We start from the raw sequence: 13,012 nt of genomic DNA on the forward strand, positions 1-13,012 counted from the left end.
ATTTTCTTTGTTGTTTGTTTATTTATTTATTTGACAGTGATTGAACCCAGAGCCTCTTGCATGGTAGGCAAGTATCCTAGCATTGAGTTATCATCCCAGCCCTAATCCCTGGCATCTTTAAACTGTGTTTTACAGGCGTTCCTGTTGTAATAGGAGCGGCAGGCTACATTCCTGAAACCTGGCTAGCTTATGCCCCGAAATAATTACACGGAAACTGTATTCTTTTAAACACTGCCTGGCCCATTAGTTCCAGCCTCTTATTGGCTAGCTCTTACATATTGATCTAACCCATTTCTAATAATCTGTGTAGCCCACGAGGTGGCTTACCAGGAAAGATCTTAACCTATGGCTGTGTCGGGTGGGAAAATCATGGCGACTACCTGACTCGGCTTCTTTCTCCCAGCATTCTGTTCAGTCTACTCCGCCTACCTAATTTTCTGTCCTATTAAAGGGCAAAGGCAGTATCTTTATTTAACCAATGAAATTAACACAAAACAGAGGACTCTCCCCCATCACGCTCCTTCTCTTTTTCTAGTATGATTATTTTCTGCCTAGATGATACGTATGTGGAGGACAGAATTTCTGTTTCCAATTGACTGCTCAATTGACACCTGCTGATTTTATAGGCCAAACTAGATGTATACATGCTCTCTGTTTTGTAGTAAAATCTGTCCAGACAAACATAGTCTAGGTAACAAATGACTTTCTTGAGATTAATTCTGCCTTTCAGAATGAAATATGCTCAAAGAATGTGGAAAAGGATTCAAAGGAAATGTTTCTTGGCAACAGTCAAGGGCAACTCCAGCCCTGTTTTGATTATCTGGTTTTCCTCCATGCACTAGCTTTACATAACTTAATCACGTTTAGTTAGACAGGGATTCCATAAAGGCTTAAGCAGTAAACTGCAGAATTATTTTTAAATTAACACTAATGCATGCTTCTGAGGGATTTTTGAACCCATGGGATTATCCATGATAAATTGCTTAAAGTTGCATTGTGACATTAAATCATTTTAATGAAACATAATCCTGGAAAATATAGATTTACTTTTGTCAGAAGTACTTAATCATCTTTAGCAAAATCTTTGTATTCATCATCAACCATTTTCATTCCTGTTTAGACACACACAGGAGAAAAGGAGAAAGTCTGCCCATATTGTGGCCAGAAATTTGCCAGCAGTGGGACCCTGAGAGTTCACATCCGGAGCCACACAGGTATGGAGAGTGACCTGGGGCTGGAAACACTGGAAGTGAGTGTCAGGACAGAGAGTACTGTTGTCACAAACCCAGTTCACCTTCTTTAGAGAATCATCCAAACCAGTTCTGCACTTGAGAAGAGTTTTAGTAGTAGAATTTGCCCCCCAAATAAATAGATCACTCAAGATTAAACACTTTATTTTTTAGTTGATATGTGAGTGTGGCATTCAGGGTCCTGTTGAGCAGGGTAGGTGTTAGCAGCCTCACTGTCCACAGCAGACAGAAGGCCTCCTCTTTATCCATCACACACCAAATGTTGCCTTTTTGAATATGAACAGTGTCTGCCTTTCTGATTGAATTCTGTAGAGTTTTTTTATCTGGTATGAGAGAACTGTGGTATCAGCTGATCCTTAAGGGCCCTGGATATTTTTCTCTTACTTTTCCTCTGTAGTTTCTACAGTGAAATAGATGACCACTGGATGATGGTGAATAGCTAAATATTCTTGAAAAGAGCTTACAATTTACCAACTGGGTAGACTAAACGATTTTTACACTCTTTCTGCTTCATGTGAATTGAATTATCTTCCCATTAAGCAGAATGCATTTATTTTGAATTATGTAGTTGAAGCTTTCTGCTCAAGGGCCATAATATGTGACTTAAAAAAAAAAAAAAAACAGTATTTCCTACACCCAGCACAGTGTCTGGAGTAGTAACTGTTTTAGGAATGAAGAATTGCTAGTTTAAGTAGATCAAAGAATTGACACTGTAACATTAGAGATACATGAAGGAAGGGACATTAGAGCATAATTTGAACATTTTATGGACAAAGCAAAAAGACATGCCTTTAACATAGGACTTTAGAATATTCACTCATATGCTTGTAAATGATCCACATAACCAGTGACAAACACAGCACGGTGTGCAAAGACTGGACACCAGGTTCTTTATAGTGGAATGTCTGAGAAGTGATCTAGGGAAGTCAAGGCTTTTAGGACAAAGTTCAAGGTGGTTAAAAGATGAGAGAAGGCAAAGGAAATGAGCAGCAGAGTGCTGCTCAGGAAGCAGGCTTCCTAACACACAGTGACTGCAGCTGCCTGCGCTGTGCTGATTGCCCTCTGACAGCAAGGCATGACGACTAGGGAACCACTCTCCAGTGGAGTAGTGTGGATGTCCTTGGCCATCCCTTCCTACTGTATAAGAGGGACCATATGGAATTGGATCTGATAAAGGCAGTAGAGAAATCATCTGTCTTTTCTGTGCCAATCCTTCTCAATAGTGTTGCTGTGACAGACTGAGAAAATTATTCTATTTTGCACATCTGCATAGATGTATCTGTGTGTTGTTTGTAGATGGAAGGACAGCAGACTATCTATACAGCCAGAGAGTGATGTCTGCACATCAGAGAATAAGCTTCTAGGAAATAACCCCTGAGGCATGTTTGTGTGATTGCATCAAGATGGTATCATGTGTTTAAAAGCAGAGATTTTAAGGCAGAGGTTTCAACATGGAAAAGATAGACTCAGTCAAATGTAGCCTAAAGATTCCTAATGAATCCATCCTTGTGCCTTTTAATGTGCTTTCATCTTAACTTTGCTTGTAGGAAGAGCGCCCAGTAGAGAAGCATACATTACTTGTGCTACACATTGCTCCTAATGTTTTAAGTATTATCTTTTTGAAATCCAAGAATTTTATGTGATAAAAATATTAAATATGTCATGCTTGTCCTGTTTTCTAGTAATATTTCATGTTATGTTTATTCTAAAGAGCAACATAAAATCTGAATCATGTTGCATTAAATGCAATTTATTGTATAGCTGACTCTTTGCCAAATTGAAGCATGGTAATCCCATGTGTACAATTGTGTAAACAGATTTTTATGCACATGTAGGGGAAGGAAAAAGAGTAGACTGTGTGTGTGTGTGTGTATGTATGTGTGTGTGTGTACGAATAGCCATGTAACTATTTGTTTTGGGGGTGGCATTTTCTTATCACCACATTTTTCTATTTAAACACAGACCTGTTTCGTAGTCCCATTCCCAACCCTGCTTTATGTATCTGAGTTACAAGTCTGTTCAGTGATAACATCCTGCAGAGTAGCTGGAGCAGTGTTGCAGAACTGAGGCTGTCTGGCTGGAGATTGGTAGCTGGGCTTCTGCAGCAATCTGGACATGGGTTTCTCTTCCAAGTGTGAATAAACAGGATTTTATCCCATCCTAAAAAGCTGAGTGTCAGTTTACCCCTAAGAGCCGACACCAGGCCCACTGAGGACACCAAAGAGCAGCAGACCTCATACTCTTTGGGGTTTTGCCAAATTATCTTTTTCTCTGCCTTTATTTTATTTTCCTTTGTGAAATCATATGACTTCATTCATTCCTCCTTTTAATGCTGTTTTGCAATTTCTAACTGCCCTCTAGCATGCCAGTAGTAAAGAATCCCATGTTGTTTATGGAATAGTCAGTGAAATGTCAACACCTCCGAGTGAGCTCTGCTTGAGACCAGCAGGCAGGGCACAGTTCTGTGCACACAGTGCTTGGCTGAGCAGTGCACACACTCCTGCCGCAGCACCTTGCTCCTGACTCTCCGGGACCCTAGGGAGCACTCGCACTCGTTTCTATCCACAGCTGTGGTCACATTACCAGTTTAAGCAATGTATCTTATTAGAAAATGTAAAAATACTTCTTTTGTTGAAAGTGACATAGGAAGTTCAATCCAGGTTAACATGTTTTTTATAGGAAGTAACTGTGTTTTCAAACCAGAAGCCATTAGTGAGAATGAAGACATTGACTTGACGTTGGATTTTGAGGAGAAAGCTAAATTTTCATATCTATTTCTTCATTCATTCTGAGATAGATAATTGGTGTTTCAGAATGGTCAGAAATCCTGCAGAATATTTTAATACTCTTGATCCAATGATTTGGGGTATTATTTGCTACTATACTAAAAATCAAGAAGCAGACCTTTAGATAAGGATTGCTGTCGTGTGCAACCTAAAGTTATTTTAGTGACCCCTTTCAGTTCTGTCACTTTAAAATCCACCCATCTGTGTTGTGTTTGGAGTGAACCTTTCACCCATGAAGGATTCTGTAACAGGATGAACAGGTCATTTGGGAAACATCCTATCACTGAGTCCTGAAGATCTCCACATTTGTTAATGCCATTGCTGAGCTCATCCGCCTGCCTGTTCGGAGCTCTCTGCTTGTCTGGTTCACTTTTGATATTTTGTAAGGATTACTGCTGCACTGTAATGGCTACAACCTTTCTTTACTGTGTATTAAAAATATTCTCCAAATAGTCATTTTCTAATACCCAGGCTTTGCCACTCCTTCTTTGCATTATAGAAGAAGAATATTTCGTGACAAAAGCAGCAAGCACAGCTTCCAGAGGCCTTCGAGACCAGTGTCATATGCATTGCAAGAGTTTTCCATTCAATTCCCATGCTAAAAAGATGCTATTGACAGTTAGGTTTAATAAAATCAATCACTTTGTGTTGATAATCTCCAGTGGGAACATCGTGCATTTCTAGTGTATGAGACTGTGATGAACGTAGTGAGTAGTGTAGCATTTGAGGTCATTGTTCCAAACTATTTCACTAAACCTGCAGTTTGCCTGCTGTAACTGCACCATGCATGTACATGTCAATATAGTTAAAAGGAAGGTTGTAAAAAAGCATTATATGGAAAGTGTTTTGACCTTGTAAGGAATGGTTTCAGAATCCCTGGGAATGCACAGGCTATATATTGGAGTTTTGAGAACTGAAACTCCGGTTGGGCATCCCAATTCATAATAAACATCTGAGGCAAAGTAAATATGTGTGTGGGGGGGCATATGCAGAGAAACCAGAAGAGGTCTGCAAATGAGAACCCAGCCAACAGGCCATTCTGTATAACTAAGAACTTTTCACTAACCAGATTGATATTGCCTCCATCCATTGCTTAACCTTTCTTGGCAATACATTCTCCACATGTTGCTGAAACGTGCAAACGTCCCTTCTGGTTCCTTTGTTGCAACCAACTGCTTAGTAGGAGGTTTACCAGATCTGATTTCTGCTGTATCTGTTTGTTGTTAGGCTGCCCATGTTGTGTTTATAGAAAAATATTATGTTTCCAACTTGAACATGAGTGTTACTGTATTTTAGAGCCTTACTCTAAAATGTTCCAGTGGTGACAAAAGCTAGAACTTTGCCAACGGGCTATCATAGTAATTCTTGACTGATGTTTAAAATCATGTAATAGGGGCTTTGGTCTTCTGAATTTTATTTGGTTAAAAAAATACCTCTCTGCTGTGGCAGCTGCCCTGCTGAGTAGAAGCAGGCCGTAGTGTGTTTCCCACTATACTCTGCCTTCTTCTGTTCTGTTGGCAACAGCCTAACTGAAAGAAAAGCTAAATTGAATTCAAATTCTGCTCAAAAGTATACTTTTGAGCAAAGTAGTTATCCTCTTTAACCCTTATTTTACCTCAGAGGTTCTTAGTGAAGAATAAATGAAGTCCTGTGTATAAGACACTTGGTGTGGTTTGCATGAGTTAGTCGATTATTGTGAGAAGAGCACAGTGAAGCAGGAAGAAAGGTTTCTTTGGGGAAATTCCTAACTGCCATGGCTGTCCTGAAGGAGACAGAGGTAATAGTGAGAGGAAGTGTGCAAGCCAGAATAACTTCAGAGCTCGCATGGGGACTTTGATGTGTGTTGCTAGGGAACTAGATGCCCCATGGCTGGAGTGTTCTGCTGTAGGGAAGATAAGGAAAGGCTTGGCTCTTCCTGACAGATAGAGTCCTGCTTTACAAGTTCCCAAGGAATGATTATCATAGGGTTTTGTTTATCCAAGAGCCATCTTTCTGTTTACCTAGTCAGAATAGTCCACATTGTCATTTGTGCCATTATAACACTGCCGTTTTGGGGGCCCATTTTGAACCTGAGATTTCTCATAAGTATTATCTTGAAAATTCTGTTGTCATACCGGCACCAAAATTAGGATTTCTTTATCAAAACCAAATAAGTTTTACTCATTAATAATCAGTGGCAAAACTTAGTGAATACTATTTTATTTTTTATATTATCATTTTATTTGGGTTATCTTTTTTACAGCAGTTTACTGAGAATTTTCTAGGACTTTCGAAGATACTGCAGTGCAGTGAGATTTTTATGGAGTAAAGAGCCATTTTAATCCTTTTTCCATATATTAAAGAAGTTAAGTTCTCTGTAGGTCAGTGATAAGATGACTCCCAGAGCTCCAGACAATAACTAATTATCACTGACCTACAGAGGATCCACTAATTATAAGGCACATAAAACCAACCCTGTCCTAAGAAAATCAATACAGGAGAATCTGCCTTCAATATTCCACAAAATGATTCTGTCACCATACTACCCAGGAGAAGCTGAAGGAAAACAACTGTCATATGTAAGGAAGAAATGAAGAGAGAGGCTCAAGACCCTATTGATAAAAACAAATGTTTCTTTTGGTCATAAAAAAAGAATGGACTTTCCAAATAAGTAAGGGTCAGTTTGGGTGGCATAAATACTAAATGAAGTTAACTTTTTCCTCCGTCTTTTCCACATTCCCACTACCATGATTCTACGGAACCAGGGTAAAGTCTAACAGCCTTGCTGTTTTTGTTCGGTTGGTTTGTTTTTTATATGAATTTAAAAAAAAAAAACCCACTAGTTTTATTAAAACTTGTATCTACCTTTAAAGTCATTCATTCTTTATAATTTGGTGATTAGAATCAAAACATGACAAGTCCTAGCATCTGCTTTTGCAGGTTTCAAAAGTGAAATTTTGAATGCCAGAAGCCTCTTACTGGAGGGCGGGCTTAGCCAAATGCAGTGATTCATGTGGGTTACAGGCCTTCACATGGTTCACTAGGAACTAAGCAAAGTTTGGAACTCTTTCTAGCATATCACATTGATGGCCTTTTTATTTCTTATTCTTTTGCCTGCACTCGAATTTTACTCTTCTTCTTAAGCTTGCATACATGCTATTTGGCGATATTTTCCTCTTTATATATTAACTGGTTGAGCATAGTGATCTTAGCTGGAAATGTGCAGGTCTGCAGTCTGTTACCTGTGGCCAAACACTCCATGTACGAAAACCTTTCCCATCTCAAAATCATCTCGGATACCTTATTATATAATATCTGGTTCATGATCGGTGTGGGGTCATCGAGGCAGGTCAGAGTCCTCAAATGGTCTGTCTGTGGGCTCCTTACGAAGCCGCTTCACCTCTAATTTATCTCCACTGAAAAACGGGGCAATAGTCCCGGTAGTGTGGTGCTTTTGAAAGAAGAGATGTGAAGGTTACAGTGTAGTTCAGCGTGGTCAGTCTGTGATGGTGGTGTGCTTTGGTTTGTATTTCTGCAGCTCTCAGACTCACATTAATGGTGCACTCTTGAGCCCTCTAATTCTAAGTCATCTTGCTTGTCTCTCCATACACTGTCTCTGCAGATAGAGATAATGTCTAGGCCACAGGCGAGGGTTTGCTGTCAAACGGGTGCTGACCTGGGGTGACTGAAGAGTCACTGTTTGTGAAGGTGAACATTTAAGTCCGTGTCTGGTGGGCAGCCCCGTAATTTGTCATCCAGTCTCCTCTGAGGGGACCAGAGAGATGGCACTCGCGGGTCAGCGGGAATGGTGGAGCACATTCCGTGAGTCTGTGGCTTCTCTGGGTCAGTGAAAGCTGAGGCTCACTCAGCAAGGGAATCCACAGACTGTGACATGAATTCCATTGGTTCATAAATTATAAAAGAAATTCTGGGAGTTTCTATTTTGGTTTGTGCCAGGAGGTTAATTATGTGCCTAGAGTTACCTTTCCCTGTTAATAGACAGCTGCTGTGCTGGACATTCTGCCCTGGCTTCTGTGCACACTGTTATTTGAATGGGGTAATAAATCACTGTCTTTGGAAAGTTATTTTTTGTTTTCTGCTTTTCAGTTTTTTGTTTTTTCATTTTTTAAAAAAAATGAAACCTTTTTTTCTCATTTTACATACCAGTCTCAGTTATCTCTCTTCCCTCCTCCCATTTCCCCACACTCCACTCACCCCAGCCTCCATCCATTCCTCAGAAAAGGTAAGGCTTCCCATGGGGAGTTAACAAAGTCTGGTAAATACATCACTTTGAGGCAGGACCAAGGCATTTCCCCTATATCTAGGCTGAATAAGGTATCCCTCCAAAGAAAATAGGCTCCAAAAAGTCAGTTCAAGCGCTAGGGATAAATCCTGGTCCCACTGCTAGTGGCCCAACAGCTTAGAATTAAAGGATTGTTGTATTATAGTTGGATTAGATTGGGAGTTCAGCCATTGTTTTTCCTTCCTTAATACTTTTATAAAGGGATTATTTCATTGTGTTTATATGTTTGCTGAAACATAAAACTAACACACACACACACACACATATATATATATAACATGTATGATATAAGATAATAATGGACAATCAATACTGAACACATGGAACTTAAATTGTTTTTCATATATTTATAGGCATTAAATGACCTTATCTGCTGAGAAGGAATTTATTCAACTTTGTTTTCCTACGTGATTCTTTACTGCTTGGTCCCCATCAGAAGATGACTTCATTTTGACTTTCAATTATTATATCTTTATATTTTCTTTTAAAAACTTTTTAAACCCCTAATTTTTAAACGTTTATTTATCTATGTTGCATATGCATGTGTCTCCATGTATCTGTGAGTGTATGCACATCTGTGGGCAAGTATTCATGTCTGTGGATTGACAGGGATCAGAAGAGGGCTTCAGAATCCTGAGAGCTGGAGTTAGAGGATTCACATGATGTCCTGCTCACCATTTGATTGCTGGGAAGTGCTGGGTCTCAGAATTGTTTAATAAGTGTTCTTAGCCACTGAGACTTCTCCCCAACCACTAACCCCTAATTTTAGGCCCACATAATAGCATTTATTAAGTCAAGATTTGCTATAGGCTGGAATAACAGGCCTGGGGACGGGGTATAAAGGAGTCACAAATTTGCCTAGAATGTGGTTTGTGAATCACCACCAAGTAAGTTACTAATAGCTACAGAGAGTTGTGGGGATCATCTGCAATATTCTACCATTCATGTAAGTCACATTTTCACCCTCCCTCCATTTTCTTTCTTCATACTGGCTTCCTGAAAACTTGCAGTGTTGTAGGCCCACCATGTTTGATCAACAATGTCACAAAGCTCCATCTATTTTGCACCATTAGATAATATCATCACCATAGCTGCAAACATCGCTTTTGGTTTGGGTAACGGTGATTGTACGAGAGTTTCATCTGTGTTGTAAGTGTGTGCATCACTGAACTACTCCCCAGTCCTGTCTTTCCTTGGGGTAGGTTGTAGCTGTAAATGTAATTCCTTTCATGTTTCTCTGCCGCTCTTATAATTACTCCCAGGAACAGTTCCCATGTTCTTTTCCTGCAGTTCCTGGACTCTGCTTCAGGGTTCAGGGAGGTTTTATAGCTTATCTAGATTTATAGGAGAAATTAATTCTGAGTTTCTTAATGCTCAAAAATTAAATGTTTTGAATTCCTCCTTGCTGGCACTGTGTGTAGGCACCAGAGCTTCGCTGCTTCCCCCTCCACTACTGCTGTGGTGCTCATAAATGCCATTTTAAAGAAAACTGCTTGAAATTTTTCAAGATGAAAAATGACTAGGTGAAAAGATGAAGGATTTGCTTACCAATAACTGACTTCTAAAAACCAAGCCAAGTCAGTGTCTGGGGACATTACTGTTCACTGCCTCTGATTGTCACAGGTGGTACTTTGAAACTTGCTGTGCAGCTCTCTGCTCTCCTCAGCAGTCCCTGGGCTTCTGCAGCACCCACTCTGGGACTGCCTTAAAGCATCTCCTCCCTTCAGCCCAGTCCAGTGAAGGGGCCAGTTACATTGTGCTTAAACAGACACACTGTGTGGGGTTGGGTCATGTTTCCTTCTTCCCTAGTCAGGGTTAAACTTACTCATTAGTTCTTTTCCTCCTCCTCTTCTTTACTGTATTTCCTACCTTGTTTTTACCCGTATTGTTTTTGTAAGTCGGTATATTTGGGTTTTGATTCACCTCTGCTATTACTGCCCCAGAATTTTTATTAGTGAGTACACAGGGCTCTTTCTTCTTCCACTGAATCTCACTTGCTTCATTAACAGAAGGATCCAGCTTTGAGAATGTTCTCTAAAACAGAACACATCTTTTAAGGAAGAAATGCAGGGAGGTGTTTTTTGTTGTTGTTTTGTTTTGTTTTATTTATTTATTTTTGACAAAGTTCTATCTGACTTGCTTCAGGTGGCACCGGTATTTAAGCAATAAAGGTCTGATTTGGCTTTAACATTTTGTTACTCACTGGAGTGCCGTGTCTTTGTAACCATTGAGGAGTAAATGTCAGACCCAGGACTTTGCTGTCTTTCCTTCAGATGTCTCCTTTGAGTTGCTAGGTCCAGTGCCATTCTAGCAAGATTTGATTAATGGGGACACTCTAAGATTAACAAGGTGGGGCTCAGTGAAGTCAGTGGGGAGTCATGGCTCTTAGGCTAAAGGATAGAAGAAAGGTTTTCAGTTCACAGAAGGTGTTAGGAATGAACTCCGCAGCCCCCACTTTTCAGTGCCGCATGTCTCCTCTCAGTGCCGTTCCTCTAATTTATTAGCTGCTCTGTACATGGAAGGGATTGGATGCAGTGTTGGAAAAGTGATTGGGTCGTAGATTCCAAAACTACATTCTTTTTTTTTTTGCTTTAACACTCATTGAAAATGATTCAGTATGCTATTTTATAACCATTTCCTTAGTCTTCAAAAGTAAAATGATCTTGCACTTTGATACTTGTGGAAGACAGATGTGATGTATGTAGCACACTGATTCCAAACTCGTCCAGGTGGAGCCATCTAAGCAGGATTTTTTTTTCCTCCAAAAATGTTATACCCTTGAAAAGTTTGCTTTTTCACATAGAAAGTATTGTCATCTTCAATTTTTTTTATTTTATAAATTTAAGTAAGAAGTAAAACTGTACAACTCATGAATCTTTGCAGAGTACTTCACTTAATTATTCAACCTTATTCATGCTGGTCTTCCTGAAAATACGTGACTTTGATTTTACTGTTTTAGATTGGGTTTTCTTTGTGGGTTCACATTTTATCTTCTTAAATATTTATGAGGGTTATAAAGTTTGGCATAGTTTTTTTTCATTTTCACTATATGAAATATACAAAATTAAGAATTTAAAATCATTAAAATGTGCTTCTGGAAAGCATCTAATCTTAACTTATCCAAAAATGTCTTAAAACTTGTGTATATCCATTGTATATTAAGCTTTCTTTGTTTATTAAAATCACTAGAGAGTACAGTGATTGTACTTAAAAAAATTGTGGTAAAGTATAATAATAAAATTTATTGTCATAATCATTGATTACATTACATTTATGGTTAATTGAGATTATCACTTAATACATATAGTAGCATGAACAAAATTTTATTCTCAGTCTCCTAATAGAAAGGTTAGACTGACTTCTTGAGTTAAATACATGGGACAGTTTAAGAATATAAAGATTGAAATAACTTGAAATATTTTACCTAACCAATTTTATGTTATTTAAACATAAATCTTTGGGAAAGTGTTGGATCTTTTGAGAAAGTGACACAGTAAATGGTGGGCATTCAGCGATTTCCTTTTATCATTAAGAAGCTTGCTACTTTCCTTCCTTTCACAGTTTTTTTTTATGATTCTAATGTTCTATTAGGTCACTAATGCTTTGATACTTGGCTATGATTGAGTTCTAAGATCTTTTATTAATATTATTTTACATAGAACAAAAAAAAGTAAATAATCTTACTGTTTTTAGCAGTGGGCATTTGTCATCAACAGGCGTTTATGCTGTGGTAGGTTCAAGGTGACTTGATAGGGTCTGTCAAGGGGCTCCGTATGGCTTCCTTTCATTCCACCAGATGCCCTTGAAAGTCTCTCTCCAAGCTCCACCTGAGACATTTATATGCTCATACGTTGATTTTCTCTCAGTTGTGCCAGCAGTGAGAATTTGGAGACCCTTACTTCAAAGCTAGGAGCTCAAATACTTCTAATTGAAAGGCAAAGAGTTCTCCAAAAGGTGTGTTTAGAATGGAGAGACTTCATTCATTTACTGACTTCCCTTTCTCCGTTGTCTGTAACTGAAGATCATCACCTGCCTGCTTCCTTGCCTGCAGTTTTTTTCCTAAGCATTTTTTTCATTATATTTGTCTTGGCATATTTTTATCTGTTTGCAGTTTGTTTCCTAAAGTCCAAGGCATAAACTTGAACATGTTGTTTGTTAAAAAGATATAAATCTATTGAAAATTAATAAATTAGTTTCATGGTGTTACCACTTTGTGACACATTTAAAATTAACCTTTTGGAATTACCATCATGTTTCTGGTTTCATTTTATTCCTTGATGTGTCCAAGAAAAACACAGTAGCTTTTCACTTCATTCAGTGTGAGAACATAGTTTAAAGATGCAGAGAACACATTCATTTGTATTGTTAAATGGAAACTGCTTTGTTATATGTGTCCACTTGAATATGATTTATGCTATTATGCTTATAAAGTCCAGTCATAGCTGAATCTTTCAGGGGGTGTGTCTTTCAAGACTCAGTTTAGTATATATCCATATTCCCTTTAACTTTGGACTTGTAAATATACCTTCCTAATCTGTACCTTATTTTGTTCAGATAAATTTTGATGAACAAAAGAATGCTTAAATATGTCAACCCGAAGGATCTGTTATCTATTGTCAGAACAGCCTTTGCTGTTGTTTTAGAGTTTGGACCACTTAGCACAGAATACTAGCTGTGTCATCTATGCAAAGGCA

General features: G+C 38.6%; 1 protein-coding gene across 4 annotated transcripts in view; it reads left to right on the plus strand.

The window, feature by feature from the left end:
* Prdm5 (PR/SET domain 5) overlaps nucleotides 1–13,012 on the plus strand; it is a 153,008-nt gene that overhangs the window by 91,767 nt on the left and 48,229 nt on the right. For 3 of the 4 annotated variants that reach the window (XR_007595435.1, XM_050162314.1, XM_050162315.1), the window contains one exon: nucleotides 1,121–1,214. The exons of the other annotated variant lie outside the window; for it this stretch is intronic. Coding sequence is in view for 2 of the 3 variants with exons in the window: in XM_050162314.1 (XP_050018271.1) it covers nucleotides 1,121–1,214 (94 nt within the window). In the remaining variant the exon portion in view is untranslated. The remainder of the gene's footprint in view (nucleotides 1–1,120; nucleotides 1,215–13,012) is intronic. 4 annotated transcript variants of the gene reach the window in all.

Source organism: Alexandromys fortis, unplaced genomic scaffold (genome assembly GCF_014885135.2).
Source record: "Alexandromys fortis isolate MF-2015 unplaced genomic scaffold, M_Fortis_MF-2015_v1.1 scaffold_117, whole genome shotgun sequence".
NCBI classification, from domain to species: Eukaryota; Metazoa; Chordata; class Mammalia; order Rodentia; family Cricetidae; genus Alexandromys; species Alexandromys fortis.